This window comes from Argiope bruennichi, chromosome 2 (assembly GCF_947563725.1).
Source record: "Argiope bruennichi chromosome 2, qqArgBrue1.1, whole genome shotgun sequence".
NCBI classification, from domain to species: Eukaryota; Metazoa; Arthropoda; class Arachnida; order Araneae; family Araneidae; genus Argiope; species Argiope bruennichi.
Genome location: NC_079152.1, coordinates 126,100,207 through 126,121,742, shown reverse-complemented (window position 1 = coordinate 126,121,742; position 21,536 = coordinate 126,100,207). Strand labels below are relative to the sequence as shown.

Below are 21,536 nucleotides of genomic sequence, written 5' to 3'. Positions count from 1 at the left end.
AACGTTTGTGTGAAAAATAGCGTTTCTTAATCATCATCTAATAGTACTAAAATTTTAATATATGTCATCGGTAGTTTGCAACTTAATAAGCTTTCGTTTGTACATTAATTAGTTAATGATAAAAAAAATAGCCTTTTTAGATTGAAAATAAAGAGTAAATATTTAACGTATTACAAATAAAATGCAAATTGAAATTCAAATTTAGGTGAATACAACTTTAGAATTTAAAAAAAAAATATTCTAACATGTAAGATTGAATTACAAAAGAATAATGCTCACTTCACCCCCATTTACTCAATTTGATGCCCCTTTTATTTCAAATGTAACCTGAAGGTACTAATTTGTTTGAATAATAACTGCAAAAAGAAGGAACACAAAGAATATTAACGATATATTAATAAATTTTATTTCATAACTGCGTTGTATAAACACATGATTATAATTTCTCCCGGGAAATATACAGTATTTACGGCAAAGAACAGTGGACAATCAGTTTGAATGAGCAACTTTGTTTCAGAGCACCAAATTTATTTACAGATGCATTTATAAAACACACATTGACTACTGTAAATGGAACTCAAAATTTAACATTGATTCAGCAGCCACAAATGTCCATGCTCATTATATTTTTGTAAAATCAAAACAAATCCTCAGTCCTTGTAATGAATGAATTCTAACAATAGTTTATAAAATTCTATGTACATGTTAAATCAAGTTTAGCCCTTTTATATAGTCTTATATAAAAGGCGAACAAAAATTAATAGCTTATTCAACTTGGTACTGGAAAATGACGTCCATACATGAACTGCTTGAAAAAAAAAATGTGTTCTTCATTTCTCCCAAAATGAAGAATATAATTTATGCAATCTTCCTGTCATTGTCCTGTATAGCAATGATAGTTTCGAAGCATAAGTATAATTTTTGAACTCTGTTATTGAAAGAAAGCGTACCACTATTCAGAATTTATTTTTGACATATTGTATAACAATCATTTTATATACCTAATTATAATAATTTCAAGAATAAGCATTTCATTCATTTAAAAATTCATAATTTCTTTACTGAAATTAATATTTTATGAATGAAAAAAAATTAGATAAATCTTTTAAACAAAATAGAATATTTTTGTTTTACAAAGGATTGTCAAAAATTGATATTACAGATTATTATTTTAAAAATCTTTCTTAACTATATCAAAATAACTGTTATGAGGTACATTTCAGCATTATGCTGGCAAGGTTTATAATTAAATTGTAGAAAAGTTCTCCAATATGTAAAAAAAAAAAATCTTTAAATTAATTTATGATTTTTTTCAATATCTTACGTTTATTTTCAAACATATATTTTTCAGTATTTTGCTTTAGCAAGTATAATTTTATAATAAATTTAATTTGTTTATTTGAAATGATTACTGTCAGGTTGATCATGAGAAAATTATGGATTGAATCATTTACAGTTAATACAAATTACAAACTTTTAAAAGTGTTGGAAGAAGGGAGAAAGAATTTAAAGGAATTATTCATATAATATATTTGAAATTCTGTTTTCAATTATTTTTGTAATTATGAAAAAAAAAATACAGGTCAGATCAATATATGGATTTAATGTAATTCCAACTTTTTAACCCATTATTTTTCTTGTAGTTAAGACATTATAAGAAATTAATTTAACGATATTCTTGTCATGTTTTAATATCTCAGCTGGAAAAAAAAATAATAAAATTCTTTCAATTTTTCAACAATTTTAACTGAGGTTATTTGTTTTCTATTTGAATATACAGAAAATTACATTTGCACTCTCGATTGTTGTGACTGATTGTTTATACAATTTCTGCATTTTTTATGAATTAGTTATATTCATTCGAAATTCAAACTTCTTGTATATTGAAAATTGTTTGTATTCTGTAAAGATTTTAAACTATCAATAATTATTTAAAATGTATTTGCTTAAAATTATTCTTACACTTTTCCTACAATGCGCACATTCTTTGCATTAAGTTATTTAAAATTACTTTTGAGATCTTTACAGCAAGAAATCAATTAACGATTCAATTAATGATATCAGAAATCAAAAAATAATAAAACGTTTCTATTGACACACTTTCTTTGAACAACAGTGTTCATACAAACACAGGAATTAATGTACGTTCTTTCCATTACTACTTTAAAATCTTTTGCAAAGCAGAAGTACTTCTCACGAACAAATTAAAAACATATTAATGCATGTTTGCATTTAGAAAATGATCAAAATTTGATAAGTTTGTAACAAGAACATGCAACATGAAAAACAATATTATAGCAATGGAACATGAATAAGAATTAGAAGAATCAACATAAAAGTTTTTTGTTCCAACATAATAAGTTTTTTTTTTTTTTTTCAAAAAAGAAATGAGGTTTTTTATTCATTTGATTAAACTCATTTACGTGTTTATATTTTTTAAATTCCAATTTATTTTGATGATTCGTTCTTATCCTTATATCTCCTTCTTTAACTGAAAGTAGTAATTAATGATGAGCAATTTATATTTAAATGCCTATTGTAGTTTTGGAAATAGTTTGAAATAAAATATTGTCTATAGTTTTGCTAATCATTATTCTACAAAATAAAACTCGTTGGCAAATATACAACTTCCGTGTATTATGATTCAAAGATTCATTAAGAGTTGGAGAGTCCTTTATTAAAAAAATGTAAACATGTGACATGATTTAGGAATCTTATAGTCATAGTTTTTTTTAACAAATATTTAAATATCATATGATACATAAATCTCCTCCTTCAGGGATTTTATTTCATTTTAATGAAATGTAATTTATCACGACTCAATTTAAAAACTAATAAAAATAGATATTGGGGAAATTATTATTTGCTTAAATATTTGATTATACTTCAAATTATATTCAAATTTTCCTGTAACAATTCAAATTATAAAATGTTTTGGTAAGTGAAAGAATCGTAGGATGTTTACTTCAGATTTAAATTTTTTAAAGATTTCTTGTATCAATTATAATTTATCCATTTATGTGGACGGACTCTAATTTATTTTTTTATAATTGCAATAATAATAATTTTCTATTCTAAAATTATCTATCTTTTATATACATTATATCACATATAATGTCAAACATTTTTTTTTCTTTGTAAATAATTAAACTCTTCATTCTTCTTGAAATTTCATTGAATTGAATAAATTATAGCATAAGCATTAACATACACTGTTGAAAATTATTAAAAATGAAAACTTAAAATCGACTTAATACTTTTAAAGGAAGTTACCTATTTTCTAAACATTGATTTAAATTTATTTTACAAAAAAATTCTGCAGATAAAGGAACAGAAATTTGATGTAAGAACTTATATTATTTTGATCAATAAAATTAAATTATATATCTTGTAACATTTAATTAAACAGGATAACTTTAAATGCATTTAATTTAGATATAAATAATAGTTATATATAGAATGTATCATTTTGTCAATCAGCATGAATGTAATTTTAAAATTATGTATTGTTTTATATTTTAAAATATACCCTGATGAAATTATTTTCATTATTCTTTTTAATTTGTTTTCTGCATATGGTTTGGAAAAGCATCACTACACATTTTTACTTGTTTATAATTCTTAAAACATGAACGATTGAGCATTGATTATAATATTAAAACAAAACATGATTTCAATTGATTCATTTTGAGAAATAATTTAATCAAATTTTATCAAATCCTTGAATATACTCTGAAGAAATAGGAACTCCTATATATTAGCATAAATAAAATTTTCAAAATTATAAATTTCTGATAATTTGAAGATTTTAAATTCATGATTCGTTATTCTCATTAATGATTTCACAATTATGCCAGATATTTCTTAATTTCTACCGATTTCTATCAAATGAGATAATTTCCATAACCGATTCCATAATTGAAATAAATTTTGTTTTCTCAAAAATTGTAATCAGTTCTCCGTAAGAATTACCTAATTCATTATCATTAATACTTTACATAAACAATTATGCTCATAAACCTTCATTCAGTACATCTCAACAAAAGTATGAAGCAGACATATAAGCAAAATTTGATAAAGCAAAATATTTTTCTGATATCAGAACGTCGTCAATATGTTGTAACGTTGTAACACTTATTTACTACTATTTGTTGTATCTTTTTCAAAAGTCAGATGGTCATTCGAACTTTTGAAGAATGCCTCTTCCATTGAAATGTCTCTTTAAGTTACCATCTTAGCTGCTGAAATTCATATAAAAAAAGTATGAACATAAACTCTAATTTTGCTCCAGTCCCATCTTTTAATTTTTTCACAGATAGCCAGAATCTTCTTGTTAATATTTAAAATTAGCTGTCAAGTCACAATAACTACCAAAGAAAGATGTTAATGGCTTGTGAAGGAATTTTCCATTCTTTGGAGAGCAAAATCCAATGGAACCATCTATTTTATTCTTCCAGTAGATGTCTTCAAACTGGAGTTGAAAGTCGAACAGTTTCTTTTTTATGATTTGGCCATTGCTGTAAAACAAAAATTGCCTTTTTAGAAAACGTTAACTTTCATAATTAAAATATTTAAAACTTAAATTATTTAATAATAATTTTAATTATTAATTAAATAAAGTTAATTTAATTTCTTAAAATTTACATAATTGTAAAAAGATCTGAAATATTTGCTCTCTTATACAGGCGATTCTCCGTAAAACTATTTAGAATGAAGAGATTTAGAATTAATTTTGTTTTATATGTAAGCAGTTCTGAATTACATCATTGTTGAATTTAAATGTCAAAGCATTATTTTTAATATATATCATTATAAAATATTTACCAGGCTTATGATTAATTTTGTTTAAACGTTAGTCTAATAATGTTAATGGTAATTAATTAATGCATAAAACAGCAATGCTTAATATTACTGAAACAGAAATTTATTTCTTAGTTCTTCAAAACATACTTTAGACTAAAATTTCAAACTTTACCTAAAATTGATCGATAAAGAGGAACGAAATTCCATAAAATAAATTCTTACGTACCTACTTCATTTTAAAAATTAAGTAATAAAAAATGTTTAATATATCATAAAAAATATTTTATATATTACAGAAATACATATCTAGTGCTTTTTTTATACGTCGTATTGCATTGATGCAAGAATTTCATATGAGAAATAAACGAACATTAGTTTTCATAAAAAAATAAATATACCAGACTTAATATTATTGTAATTAATAATTTTTTAAAAAAATAAATTTTGGAACATAGTTTATGCAAGTTTTCTTCACAGATTGGCCGGATTTCAACTGTAGGGTTTTAAAACACTAATTGTAATTTTTGTAGGAAAAAAAAGCAATTTTTTAATTTTAAATTTTGAAATCAAAACTAATTTTTAAAATCTCCATAGATTATCAATGTAAAACATTATCAAAAACTCAAAAAAAACTTTATTTAACATTTTAGATATTTTGAGTATTACAATAATTAGTAAAAAAATCCGTGCTGAATTTTAAAAGCATTTTATTGAGTTTTATTTGTTTGATATCAGTACAATTCTTCAGAATGCGCAGACATGCACGCCGAATACTTTTACTTAAAAGTACATTTGGATGAATGAATATTTCTGATTGACAGAGAAAAAACTATTGACTTAACTACTTTTTAAGTAAAAAGGCAGTATAATACATTTATATTATTAAAATAAAGCAAAATAATGTTTTTAAAAAATTATGGATATGTCTTTTAACGCGAAAAATAGGTTTTTAAAATATATTATTTAAATAAATCTATAACAGTTGCAAATAAATATTTGACCAATGTTACAATTCTTCATTAGTTTAATTACAGCTAAATTATCAGATGCTTGGAATGACGTATGTTCCTCAAGGTGAAATCTTAATGATTATTCTTCAAAAGTGAATTATCATGAACTAAGACACGACAGAACTCTTAATAAATAATTTCGTTATAAATTTAGAGAGTGTATCGGAGAAAAAAGAAGTAAATATTCCAAGATATTTAGCAATTTTTTCATACTATAATAAAAGAAAGACTGAAAAAGCAATAGTCTAATATCTAGCGAACTTACAGAAAAATACAAAATATAGGCTATAGGTTACAAGAAAAAAACCTTACACAAAAATTGTTTACAAATTATATTGGGAAATCTTAACACAAAAAGATAATTTTTAGATAAAATATTAATAAAATAATAATAAGCAGTAATTTTAATTGCTGGTATATTCTTATATGAACGGGGTATATAGGAATAACAATATATATTGTAACTTATTGACTAACTTATTAAACCCAGCCAAATCAAATCATTCTTAATAAAATTTGCATATTTAAATAGCATAATTTCTTTTGACGTCAGACTTTTTATTTCCCAAAACAATGATGGGAAACATTTCCTGAAGTTCCTTCATTCAAAAATGCACAAAGGAAAGTACACAGAAGAAGTATTTTTTTTCTGAAAGTACAAATTAGTTTTATAAATTCGCCTTACGCATCAATTCTTTTCCGTAATTCTAACTTTAAAGTGAACTAGAATCTGTGCCATATTCTAGATATAATTGGTCATCATAAAGAAATTCTAAATCAAGATAAACCCAAACATACTATAAAATTGTGAAATACAAATGACGGAATCAAACCGTTTATATTTTAAACTTTTTCCATTCATGTTTAATAACCATATTTCAAATCGAGCGTAGGGATTAATAACTTGGAGTCTGATATCTGTGAAAATGTTTTCCTCACATGAATAAGTTTAAATAAGAATCCAAATTACATCAATTTAATTCGCTTACAGAAAAAATTAATTTGATCATAAACTTATGTATATTACACTTTATGATTAGTAATCTATTTGATTCACAAAGCCTCATGATGCATGAATTTAAAATTAATTAACTGAATTAATTCTATTAAATTTAATAGAAATAATTAAATTACAAATACTACTTCTGTTTGTAGTGTAAATAAATAAAGCGCTTATTTATATGTTAGTTATGTTTTTTTTTTTTTTTTTTTTTTTACTTTTACAATAATCACATATCACAATTTTCAGAAAAAAATAATAATTTCAGAATAATTTCACAAATTTCAAAAATAAATACAAAAATAAAATCATTCATTTCATAAACATTTTATACATGAGAAATTGATAGGAAAAAAAGAACAAACATATAAGAGAAAAACATATTATCAAATTTTTGAGGCATATTTAAGCGCAGTTATCTTTTAAAATGAATTTTTAGTTGAAAATTTTCCACATAGCGAAGCCATATGCACATACTTTTGTATCTTTTGATGAGATAAACATATAAATTTGATTAATAAATGTGAAATAAACACCTATTGGAATTTTTCTGTTTTCTTATTTATTAAAAAGAGAATATCAGTGATTAAATTATTAAATATTAGTATAAAATCATTTTTAATATATTGATTACTATAATTCAGCTGCCAGGCGAAATACTTAAATGATAGAAAATATGCCTTTTTTTTTTTTTTTTTTTTCTAGCCTTCGGTTAATGTGGAATACTTATATGGTACTAAAAGTGGAAAAATGTTTTTTGTAATTCTTCGTTAATGTGGATTATTATTATCGTATTAAAAAAAGAAAATTTTTGTTAGTAATTCTTTGTAAATAAGAAAAAATTATGTTATATTAAAAGTGAAAAAAATTTCTCGTAGCTCTCGGCCAATGTGGAACACTTTCATTGTATTAAAAGTATGAAAATATAGAGCCTTTTTTATTATTTTAATGAAACAATATACGGAACTCAGCTTTGAATACCTGTATAAGATGCTCATAAACATGACATATTTTCAATTTTTTTCTTTGGTGCCATAATTATGTTACATACAAATATGCTCGCTAATTTTAAGTTTTATCCTTGGAGGATTCAATTTTAATTATCCGAGCGTACTCTGCATAATTCATCATTTTTTACTATATTATAAAATTATATTACTCAAAGATGCAAATTAAAATGTTTCTTTATTTCAAATAAAGGATATCGACATTAACTTCAATACCTGGAGAATTGGATTTATGCTTGAAATGAGAGGAGTCTCCACTGTACTTCGAGAGTCGAGTATTTCAATTTCACCCTCTGCTTTAGTTATGTGAAGCTTCTGGGGTGTCTGGAAAAGAAGAGTTTTATAAATATATATATATATATATATATAGATATATATATATATATATATATATATATATATATATATATATATATATATCATAATATTTTAGTAATATGATAATCGATTATTAATATTTCAAATCATGTGAAATATCTTGAAACCATAAGTCCCAAGAGGACTGTACTGTCCCCTAGTGGGTTCTGGAATATTCCTTGGGGTAATTAAGATAGTCAAAGGGGTGATTATGGTGTATTATGAAATTAATATAATAGCATACCTTAACAAATGATTTATATATCAGCTGTGTATTAGGATATACAACAATCAGATACAGTTCCGTGTAAATAGTTGTATATTAAGATATCAGGTAAAACCTCCACCAGCCTCAAAGACTTCTTTTGCTTTCTAATTGAATTAATATTTAATGTTTAATTTTAAATAAACACATTTTTAATTCATTTAATGGCCGTTTTCTTTTTTACTTTGGGATTCTCAACAAATAGAGAAAACAAGTATAAATAATTTGCGACAATATTCTAACATGTGTTATGATCAACTATTTTGCAAGATGAAGCGTTGGAATTGTTAAGAAGATGAAGCCGGCAAAAGGTTGAGAAATATTCCACTGAAATAAATTGGATGTCAAAAAATAATAAGTTCTTATTACATTTTTAACACTCTAAACTTAATGCACAAGTGAACCATTTCAAGTTCCTGAACTAAATTCAAAAATGTTTGTACGACTCGTATTATACTCGTACTCGTATTGTACTCGTATTATAACCATATCAGAGAAATTTAAATTTCTTCTATGGAATGATTAATAGAGTCATTCATATTAAATATAATTTCTAAATACACAAGCTAACCAGAAAAAAATATTTATTCTCATTTAATTTTACTTCTTAGGTAGAAAGTTTTCTTTTATTTAAATTATTTGTCGATAAGACAAAAGTATTAATTCATTGTAAACTCCAGCATCTAAAATAATTTTAAAATGAACGGATTATTTTTATTGAGATCCATTAAGTGAGTTGAAGTAATAGAGTTGCTTTATGTTCTTTAAATTTTCCAGAACTTACAACTAAATTTTTAAAACATAATTATTTTTTAACTTTTCATTTTTTTCCAATGCATGTTAAAATCCCACTCTGAATATTATTAGTATCAAATCTTGAATTCATTTTTATACACCATAAATTTATATTTGAAGAAAATTGGATCTAGAAAGTTCTGAAATGAGCATTTTGTGAGTTTTTAAGACAGTGCTTTAGGAATTCAAAACAGCCATTACAATAATAAAAATTCAATATTTTTTTCTCTAAATTCATGAAAATGTGTGCGATTTATAATCAAGCAAATGTTCTTTAGGAGTTGCATATTCTAAGGACAGGCTGCAAGGATCGCAGACATTGATTTGTTGGTTGAACATTGATTTGTTCATTAATTGAAACATTTTTTATTCCATTGATATTTCTTAATTATTTTTTAAAAGATAGTAAGAGCTTTATAATTACACTAATGGATACTGTTACTTATGACTAAGTTAATTCTTACATATTCATCAGATGTTATAAATATATTGCCATAAAATTCGATATCTGTCATGATGATGAGAAATCTATACATGGAAATCACCGAGAATAATTACTTAAGTTTACATTCATTAAATGAAAATCATGTGAATATTTCCCATGATTTCTTCAGATTACTACTATGCTTGCTTTCTGTATACCTTTACTTATACTTTTTCGCAATAATAAAGAGAACATTTCTTTGAAATTTTTACTAATTACTGAAAATAAACAATGCTATTATTTTAATATAAGAAAAGTTCTGAATATACGATGCCTTTTTGCTTTCTCAAAACTATAATTGTTACTTTTATTTGTATTTATTGCTACTCTAATTTCATGATTAATATAAATTTCATGATTAGTTGCTGGTAACTAATTTATGGTAATCTATTTCATAACTTCTTTATTTCAATAATTGTACTTTTATTGGGGTATGTTAACAATAAAAAAGCAACAATTTAAACTCGTTAAATATTTTCTGTTCAAAGATGTACAGTGATTTAATAAATTATTTTTGCAGTTTTACTGTTGCTAAGTAATAAAAATATAATTTTCGGAAAATTCTTCGCAGTTTCTAAAAAAGTTGGGTGTTTTACATATGTGATGAAGTATTGTTTTTTCGAATTGATCAATAAATTTATGAAGCTTCTCATAGAAACCATTCCCTCAGTTTAACATAACAGAAGCGGGTAATTCACATTATAATAGTGTTATTTAAAACTTATTTCAGAATATATTTTTTCATTATAATTAAACTTTAATAGGTACTATAAAGTTATGGTAATACATGAAATAATATAAAATTTTAAATGATAGCATTTTGTAAGAATATAATAAAAGGAATTATTGTTGATTATTTAGAGTCTAAACCTGATTCCGCTTTCATAGAATTCTTCACGGGAAGGAATTTTCAGGTCAAAACTCGAGGTTAATCTCATCGTTCCTATAGATGATGCAAAAGAGGTTACTTTTATGACTTTCTCGTATTAAATTGTGATTAAAATTTTATTTCAGTTTTAGTAGAGTCTGTATTTACGAATACTAAAGTCTATTTTAATCTCTGATTCAAGCTGAAAATGTTTCTTATTCACTGCAGACTATTTAACATCCGAGTGTAAACTATGTGAACAAACATGAGAAAATTTCATAACAATATTTATCTGTACAATTTCAGTATCACTGCATCCATTCAAACTTTTAACATTATTTAAATCATATTTGTTTATTCTTAGTAAAATGGCAGCAAGAATTTGTGCAAACCATATATTTAATTCAATGTTAAATTCATAACTATTGTCGAAAACAAATATCAGAAATTAAATAGTTCGTTCAAGGTGCAATCTGTAGAACATATTCATATAATGATTTATTTTAAAATCAATTTTATGCATAGCACGCAAGCACTGCACGCCACATATTATACAATGAAATTCCTATTAATAATACGAATAATTTAGAACCTAATGATTGCATTATATTATAAATTATCCCTCTTCCATTTCCAAGACAGTTGGGGGATGATAATGCAGATATTTAATCTGTTACTATGTTGGAAAGTCTTTTAGATACCTTCACATATCTAATTCAACGGCATAGCCATTATATCTGAGAAAGGACCTAGAAATCATTTTGAAGATCATTTCCCCAATATTGAAAATATATTTACTTATTTACTTTCAATAGGTGCTTTTGATTGAAATCGGATTTCTATAATATATGCCTCTATTTTGAATAAATCCAAGAGTTGACTCTTATTATGGTTTCGATTATCGATATAAACTTAGCAAAGAAGTATAAATATATGGATTTCGAATGATATGAAAACCTATATTTTTATTTTCCGATAGTGATGAACTTTGATGTTTCTGGAAATAACTTGAATGAATGCAGTTATGGGGAATTTGGTATCGAGATGCAATTATAATGATGAATTTATAAATTTTAACCAAATGTAAATGCGTCTAAGAACGAATCCATTTATAGAATTGCTCTTATTATTTTGATGTCATTATTTACATAGCTGTCAATAGATATATTTTTTTTAACATAAAATTACAGCAATATGAGTATATTTAAGGAAATATTTTATTCCCATAATTTCTATTTCATTTAAAATTATAACAATTCTACAACAAATAAAAATCCATTAAGATATAAATTATTCTACAATATTTTACATGTTATTACCTATTGTCAAGAATTTTATAGTTAGATTATATTTGTTGAAACAAATTTCATTTCATGAGTAAGTTCACAACGTATGTATATTTATATTTACAACTTTTACTGTTTTTTTTTTCTTTATTGCAATAACATATTTTATGCATATTAAATGCATGAATTAAGATATATTGTATACAGTTTAAATATATTATAATGTATTCGTGCATAATTTATCTCTTATTTTATAGGAGTGTGGTCCATCTAATGATTTTAAATGGAAAAAATCAAAAATAGTGCAATTAAAAGCTAATAATTCGACTTATTCAATGACTTTTACTATTCACGTTATTTGCAAGCTCAAATAATTCAAAACTTAACACCTTAGAATTTTAAATATTTTAGAGAGAAATAAGAAATTAGTCAAAATAACGGCCTTGACTGAAATAGAGAAACTTTATAACCTTTTAGTCCCCAAAAGTCAGATGTCATTAAGTTCCGTGAAAGCAAATCTTTTTGCACAATCTTAATATAAAAGAAAAAAGAAAAAAAAAAACTAAAGACATTTTTAAAGTGCCCAGAAGCTGCATATTGCACAGACTGAGGAAGAATGGGGGATATATCTTTTAGATCTGTAAATATAAAAAGATTTACTAAAACGGTAAAAACACTCGTTTAAACTTTTTTTCTTAAATCATAATTCATCGATAATTAGATTATTTCCTTAAATAATTACATGTCGTAACGTATATATTTCAAATCTTGTTACCTAAATGAGTTTTTATATTATATTTTGTAATTAAATTTAAATATTTGTATTATATATCTCTCCTTGTGATGCCGCCATCTGACATAGTATGGTGTTTAAGAATATTAGATGAATGCAATTCGCCCATATATATATATATATATATATATATATATATATATATATATATATATATATATATATACTAACCGCCTTTGGCGACTTAATCCCGATCTTAATGCTCCTTAAAATTTCAAGTTACAGACAAATATTTTATGTGCTTTCAATTGCTTCTTCATCAAAATTTTGTAAGCTTCAAATTTTGATAGTCATATAATTCACTCATACTTTTTAAACGGCCTCAAGCCATAATGTACTATCTATCTCTCTAATTTTCAATCAGCACCCGTAAAATTAAAGTGACAATGATGAAACTGCAATCAATATAAAAAACATTTTTTACTGAAACCACGCAGTTTTTTTAAAATATGAGAATTGAAAACAGAATCGTTCAGTATTTAAGTCATACGTGCATTGCAGAATAATTTTCATAAGTTTTGAAGTATCTTAAGAATTATTCTACAAAGATTCATTATAAAATTCAGCTTTTAATTTTATTTTCTAAAGGATTTAAATGACGTTAAATATATATTTTATATTTTGTTTTTGTCTATAAATATACTTAAAAAAAGTTATGAAATCTAAATTTTATATAGTTCTTTGGTCTTAAGGGATCATATACTCGAACTATTCTTCACACTGCAACTTTTAAATAAGTAAATGATCTATCTTTTGCTGTTAGATATGATCGATTTATGAACTTTTGAATAGAATAGTTCAGAACATTCAACATTTTTATAATCCTAGGCCATTAAGTCTTGAGAAACACTGGGCGCTGATTCAGATATTCTCTTTGAGACGGTCGATGAAGTGGTCTAAAATCACCCATTTTTATTAAATAGTGATATTTAAATATTCATAAATAAGCCAGTTTTAGATACTAATTTAGCTGATTGGAAAGCAACTTTTTTTATTTTAAATATTTGTATCTCAAGAATATTTTGTTTAAATATGATTCGCAGAGCAGAGGATCTATATAAATATTGCCATTTATTAGAGTATTTATAGATTCAAGTTATATAAAATATAATTGTTTACTTCATTTAGACAATTTTACTATAAGAATTTCTATTATTAAAGGTTTACAAATTTGCCGTTGGGCATTGAGTTGAAAGGATATATATTAAACCATGTTTACCTTAAGTATAATTGATTTATGGAATTGATAATGTAGGTATTGTAAAAGATCATAGAAATCTTTTCTTTGCATTTACTTTTTATAAAATATCCTATTTCATATTTATTTCATTTCCTACCGACACATGCTGAAAATTACATTTCTGTATGTTTAATATGCAATAACATTTTTTTTTTTAAAATTTAAGCTTTTGACAATATGATGGCAACATGTTGATAAAAGCTAATAATTAGATAATTTTTCCCGTGAAGGAGTAACGTGCTCGTGCAAGTTAAATTTTATTTTTATTTTATGCGAAATATAGTGTTGAAAAATATGGTTAAAATATATTTTTAAAAATTCGTTAAAAATAAGAACTAAATTTATAGGTTAAAGTATTGGTATCATTAAAAAGAAAATTTTTTAAACTTTTTGATGCAAAAATCTATTTTGTGCTGTAATGTTTTCGGAACTTATAGTGGAAAAACCCCGAAATTTCGATTGGTTTTTAATTAATTAAAGATTTAAAAAATTGCTCCGAGGTGCACATATCCTGCCTCCAAGGTATAAACATGCCAAATTTTACAGCTGTAGGTAAAACGGTATGGTCGGTAGAGCGCCAACACAGACACACAAACACATTGAGCTTTATTAACGACGGGTTAATTATTAGGATATAGTTCATACAAAAATACTAAAATCGCGATTAAATAAATGGAGGGTGGGGGTAGGACGGTGAAAATTTGGTGTTATAGGTATTTTTTCATGCCAAATAAAAAAAAAATATTGCCAAAAAATAGAAAAAAATAAATTTTAGATAAGGACACTATAATTATCTAGCGTTATGAAATATACTTTATGACCTTTTCTCATACATATATTCTCATATATATATATTGCGATAGTGTCATTCCAATGGCTCCCTGCATCCTCTCCAACAGTGCTATCATTTCGTTTATTTACAATCTTTTTTCAAAGTATCTTAAATTTGGAAACCCAATTTTATAAATATTTTGAATGGGCATAATTTGCTGTTGAAAATTTAATTCTGAATCCATTCAGATTACGCTGCATAAATTCGAGAAGCGTAGCCTTAGAATAAATTGGAGTAATTGTTCTTCGGCCGTTATTTTCGAAATATGCCCGTGATGATTTCGCAATAAACTTCTTTGAGATATCTGATATTATTTCAGACTGATCTCTTAGAAGTCTTTCCTCAGGTCTTATAGTGAGTAGTAGTTCCAGTAAGCATCTCATGATTCTTGCATCTAATATTAGCAATTATTTCTAATAAAAAGTTCAAATTTATGTCTTGCAAGACACATTATAAAATATATAAATCTCCAAATTATTTAATTCGTTCTATAATATATCCCCCAGCCTCATAATACGTATGTGTAACCTGATTAGAAAAAAAAAACTACTTTCTCATGTATCTATCGTTGTTTGAAATGATTTTTTTTTCCTTAAGAAGAGTTTCCATGATTCTGCAAAAATTGCAAATAGTTACTTGTCGAAATGCAGATAAACCGGATCTAGCTACTTCTTTCAACACATTGTGCTACATGTGTCTTTCTAAAGAATACCGGTATGAATTGCATGTCAAGATATTTTATTGTGTGCTTCTTCTTCATTTCCTTCATTTTGGTCGTTTTGAAAGAGATATGTTTACTCTCGACTTCTCTTTCGAACACTCTCTTCCTTGTTATTGATTTATTCCTCGTGAAGATTCGGATATTGGATTCTATTTTTTCATTTGCATCTTTTACGCTTTTTAAAATTGAGAGGTAAAATCATTTAAAAGTCAGTAATGTAACATTATTCAGTTTCTGAAAAAAATAACCTGATTCACTTTCATCGACATACAGGTGGTTATCAAAATAATAAAAAACACCTGTGAATAAAAGTGACATTTTTGAATGCGCTTCGTGCGCATTAAAATATAAAAACATCTACCATTTTTTTTTACAATTAAGTAAAAAAAATGGCAGTTTTCTGGTAATATGTGTTAGATTTATTAGATTATTATTTGAAGTTCAGAAATTCTTGGATTTTTTTCAAAAGCGTAAACTGTCTCAGATTTTCGAAGAGGCCAAATTGTAGAAACCCGTCTAGCTGGAGCAAGTGCGATGGAAACATCAAAACATTTATTCGTTTCCAGATGTATGGTGTATAAAATCATGACCGCATACACACAGCGTGGCAAGACAAGCTCGGCAAAGCAAAATAGGTACCGGAAAGAGAAGCTCAGTGAAACAGTGTTGAAGCGGATTTTAATTTCTAAAAAGTGAACAACTGCAGCAAAAGTGACCGCAGAGTTAAATACCCATCTGGATTCTCCTGTTTCGGTGACTACAGGTAGAAGGTACCTTCATAAACAGAATAATTATGGCAGATCAGCAATTCCCAAACCACTTGTCACATAATGATAAACGTCGCCTACAGTGGTGTCACACTCACAAAACCTGGCCGATTGATAAGTGAAAGAAAGTAGTATGATCTGACGATTCGTGTTTCGCCCGTTTCCCTATAACAAGACAAATGCACGTTTGGAGGACATCTGCACAAGCGCATGATTGTGATTGTCTCCTTCCAAATGTCAAGCATGGAGGTGAGTCTGTCAAGATAAGCACAGCCATGTCATGTTTTTTCTGCTAGACTAATCGTAAACTTGAAAGGGGGGATCACTGCGGAGAAGTATAGAGAAATTTTAGCAGACCAGGTCCATGCTATGATTCCTGCAAGAGATAGAATTTTCCAGGATGATAATGCACCTATCGATGCTGCGAGGCTTGTCCAATCATCGTTTGATGAACACGCGGATGAAGTTAAACATCTACCTTGGCCCGAGCAGTCATCAGACCTCAATATAATTGAACCGCTATGATCTATTTTACAACATTCATTACGGAATCGATATCCTTCATCGACATCTTACCCAGAACTTTCACAATATCTTCAGAAAAAATGGTGCAATATTCCTATAAACATTATTCAACAATTTTATGAATTGACTCCTAGGCGAATCCAAGCTACAATACATGCCAAAGGCGTTCCTACACCTACTAATAAAGGATTCTTTATATATATCAGGTATTTCCATTATTTTGGTAACCACCTGTACAAATTCATTTTGAGAAAAAAAAATTTCAATCAAAATAAGAATTGGTTTCAGATTAATTCAACAAAACTTGCAAAACTTCCTTATACAACAGATTTCTTTTACCAACAATTTTTATGTCGTCGCATCTAGAGACTAAATAACCGGGCTCATAAAGAATACGAAAAAAAAAAGAATGTCAATCGAAAAGAATGTAATTCGTTCAAATAAAGTAGATATTTTCAAAAGCAAAAATAATTGTAGAAGACTAGCAAATGTATCCGAAGCCTCTCCCCACATACATTTCATTTATACCTTTTGTCATGAAGATCCAAGGCAAAACAAGCACACAAAAAAATCGAAGATTGTAGATGTAATAAAAAATAAAACAAAAAACACATCATAGGTTGCAGTATTTGTTTAGCTTTCAAAATGATTGCGGTCAGTTGTTTCTAGGTATAAACATTGATTGCATGTATAGTAATAAAAATAAATAATTTTTGATCAACATTCTTTCTATGAATAATCAGGGAAATTCATTGAACAAATCATAAATAGAAGAATAAAGAAGAGAAATATGAGGACTGCAATATCGTCTGCTGTTAAAATGGACACTTTCCTGTTTCTGATTTCAGTTCAAATGCCCTTAATACAGTCAGAATTGATTAACCAATACAAGACTCTGAAATATTGCATTTGGAAACATTGTAATCTCTTTTAATAGCATTTTTTTTAAAGTTTGTATAAAGTATCATGGGTTTTGATTCGTTTGTTCAAAAATTAATTCTTTTAAATATCCATAGAAATTCTGTATTCTACTAGATGAAGTATAGCATAAAATTAACTAAATAATTAACAAGATGTATATTGATTTGTTTTGTGAGAACTAATTAGAGTTATAAATGGAAGAACTGGCAAAAATAAAATTCGTTCTATAGAATAATCTGATGTTACGATGTTTATATCTAACTGAAATTATTAATGAACTTTTCATAAGCAGGTATTATTTGCTAAAATATGGATGACACAAATACTATACACAAATACTATTGTTACATATTGTGACACAAATACTATTTATTTATGTCACACAATTATTTCTAGACATATCATATTCAATTTCATTTCCAGATATTCTTAAATACTGCTCTCATTTTCTCTCAAACTAAATAAATTGCTGCTGTAGAAAACAACATTTAATGCTTTCAATACAAGCGATCTTGAAATAATGATTCATTTTATTTTAAAGAAAATATTCTATATTTTATTACGAATTTTTCAATTTTCGAATTCAAATATTTCACACTCTTCATATTTTCAATCAGAAAGTAATTATAGGAATATTTTATCATCATTTTCAATTTAATCGAGCTACTGAATTTATCATATTAATTGCTTTTAGACAAAAATATTATTCCCATTTTCTTTTTCCTTTTTTCTTTTGTTTGAGATTTTTTAAACATTTTTTTTAATAAGAGGAGAATTTAAGGGACATTCGTCTTCTCTTTTCCTTGCTTGGTAATGATTGGTTTCTAGGATGAATCGTCAATAAAATTATTTTATGTAAGAGTATGTTGTTTTTCTGTTTAGTTTCCATTACAATATTCAACATATATAATAAATGTCTAAAAAAAGCATTTTTATTTTAAATAAAAATACTTTTTCATTCTACCATTCTATTATTTAATTATTATTCTATCATTCTATTTTTCAATATCTAAGTTTTTCAACGTATGAAGTTTATAAATTCATGTGTTTATATTTCTTAATTGTCTGCACTTGAAAGAAATTTTAATAATGTTTAACTTGTAATTAGAGGAGTTAATAAAGATTAAAAGGTTAGAGAACGATTTAAAATTAAGAATTCTTTGATTACGATTAAAGATTAAAATTCGTTTTCAATGTAATAAAATCTCATAAAAATCACAAAACTGTCTGAAATGTTTCAGATATTGTTGAAATAACACGTTAATAAAAAATATATAGGAACTCCTTTTAATAAACTGAAATAAAGTTAAATTGAGTTCTAATAGATAAATCAAGCTATGAAAGAAATTATTTATTTTAAAATCTTAAATAACTTTTTAAAATCATGTTAAATTCAAGTTTATTTTTATGATGTTTCACAAAGTCGTTTTTTTAATAAAGGAAAACTGCATAAGTCTCAAGATATTAAATATTTAGCCCAAAACATAGCTAAACACCAATGTTCACATAGTTGCACGACTATAAATAATGATATTATCAATAGTGGCATAGCTTGGATTAATTTCTGATGAAAATTTATATCGATTTTTGTCGCTGGCTCAATAATGAAAATCAAATGATTTGATGATATTATTATATTTTATTTCTTTTAAATCCAAATTTTCATGTGATGTGTCATGTTAAGTCAATATTTTGTTATTATCTTATTTTTAATTATATATATACGTTACTTTATTATTTTTTTCTGAATATATATACCACAATTAACTTATCTTTAAAAAGTTTTAAGTCGAAGGCTGTTCCTTATTAACTTTAAGAAACCGAAGGAATATTTGTCTGTTTTTTTGTTTGTTTGTTTGTTTGAAGAATATAATACGTATATGGAAAAAATATGCATCATTAAAGATGTTTCTATATTGCTAATGAATGATTCTACAATGGCAATAGTGCATGAATTAATAGAAGTCTAGTGCATACATCGTCTATAATTTATAACATTAAAAGTGAATTTTACTTCGCTAATATATAAAATATATCAATTTTCAAATAATTCACGCATGCTTCTTGATAACAGACACCAAACAGATTTGAGTTTAAGTTTTGACTTTAATAAATAACAAGCTGTAAATGTTATGTTAAAAATAATTGAATTTGTATTTAAATCACTGTAATGAAAATACATTTAGTTATTTCTGAAAAACAATTTATTTTAGCAAGGCAAAGACTTTTTCTTATCGTTAAGATTGATTAAAAAATAATAATTAAATCATTCTTTAAGACTATGTTCTGTAAAGTTTTTTTTTTCTTTAATTCGTGTCTTATGAAAACCATCGAAGACGTTTCTATTTTATTCTTGAAAAACTCGCGTACTTTAATAACCTTTTTGCATTTACTCATTTTCTAATAAAAGAAAACAAGTAGCAATGATGTGACACTAAAATCTCATTATCTGAATTCGAGACTTTTCAAAGCATGGTCAGAATCTTTAATCAGGAAACAAGTCAAAAGATTTCTAAGTTTTAACTTTATCGGTACCTCCATAAAAATAAAAATAAAATGCAAAGAATCGACTTAATTTACTTTCGAAAGAACTTCATTACTCATTTGGTATCAATACGAAGCGATTGATTTTATGAGACACATGAATGAAATGCACTTTAGCTAAACGACAGGCTTTTTTAATTTTTCCCTTCATGTTGAAAGAAGACGACACCATAAAACCAGGCGCACGAAGTAATTTAAAGCCTTGTAATTAAGAAGGACCATGCCCTTATGCAAATTAAGGATTTAAAAACCTATTAATTACTTTGTCTAGTTCTTAAGTAGGTTGTCGTGTCCCTGTATACGAGATCTGCAGCAACATTTTAGCAGAATGGAGGATGTTATCATTTGCAAAGATTTAAAGTACAGAGCATTACTTTTAGAGCCTTTATTTGAATGAAATATTTTTTTTTTCTTTTCATCGGGATCTTACTTCTGGCAAAGATTGAAGGAATTGCAAAGATGTTTGAAATTTTCATTCGTATCACGAAATGTCCATTCATTTTTAGGAAAAAAGAGAACTGTAAATAAATGGCTTAAATAAGGAAACAGAAAATAAAAATATTTCTGAAGGAAATGTTCGTTTTTACTTTGATATTATGAGGTTTGATAGATGGCAAAAGCCTTTTACTCAAACACAGTTTGTTATTTCAATAATTCAGCCAAAATTTTCTTATATGAAAATGAATTAAATCACTTTTAACAGAATTTTCAGCTATCAATTAGTTTCCGCCTATTTATTGAAAAATTACACACTTTCCATTTATATAATTAAATAAATTCTTTTTCGAGTATCGATTTGATTATCCATACCATTTAACTTAATTTTTAATCTAATGCAGTTTTCAGCATACCGCAATATGAAATGCTGAGTAAATGAAGGGCAGCTTTAATGTTTTAAATAATTTTTTTAAAAAATTATTTATGTGTTTGTTATCCGTACATTAAAACTTTCATTTTAATAGTATGGAATTTCAAAAATGTTAATTTAGTTTCTTAATAACATTATAAATACATTTCGAAGATAACGGTGATTATTTGAAAAAATAACTTCTTTGATCAAATATCCGGAATATTTTCTGTTATTAAAGGGTAATTTCTATTTCTAATATACAGTAAGAAAAATGTCTTCTAAAAATAAGTTTCTTTTAGTCTTAAACAGTGTAATACCAGTGATATTTGTGTTAAGACATTGTCTTGCGGTTATATTTCAAGATTTACTTTAAGGATTCGAAAATATTTCCCCCTAAGAAAGTCTTTTTGTATTTCCTTTCAATAGGGCGTATATGAACATCGCAATAATTTAGTATTCTAATATTTG

General features: G+C 25.8%; 1 protein-coding gene across 2 annotated transcripts in view; it reads right to left on the bottom strand.

Moving 5' to 3' along the window:
* Window positions 1-3,805: 3,805 nt before the first annotated feature.
* The window catches only part of LOC129961685 (synaptogenesis protein syg-2-like), a 386,666-nt gene continuing 368,935 nt past the window's right edge, over window positions 3,806-21,536 (bottom strand). For both annotated transcript variants that reach the window (XM_056075219.1, XM_056075220.1), the window contains 2 exons: window positions 8,037-8,144; window positions 3,806-4,517 (listed from right to left, as the gene is read on the bottom strand). In XM_056075219.1, the coding sequence (XP_055931194.1) occupies window positions 4,467-4,517; window positions 8,037-8,144 (159 nt within the window). In that variant the 3' untranslated portion in view covers window positions 3,806-4,466. The remainder of the gene's footprint in view (window positions 4,518-8,036; window positions 8,145-21,536) is intronic.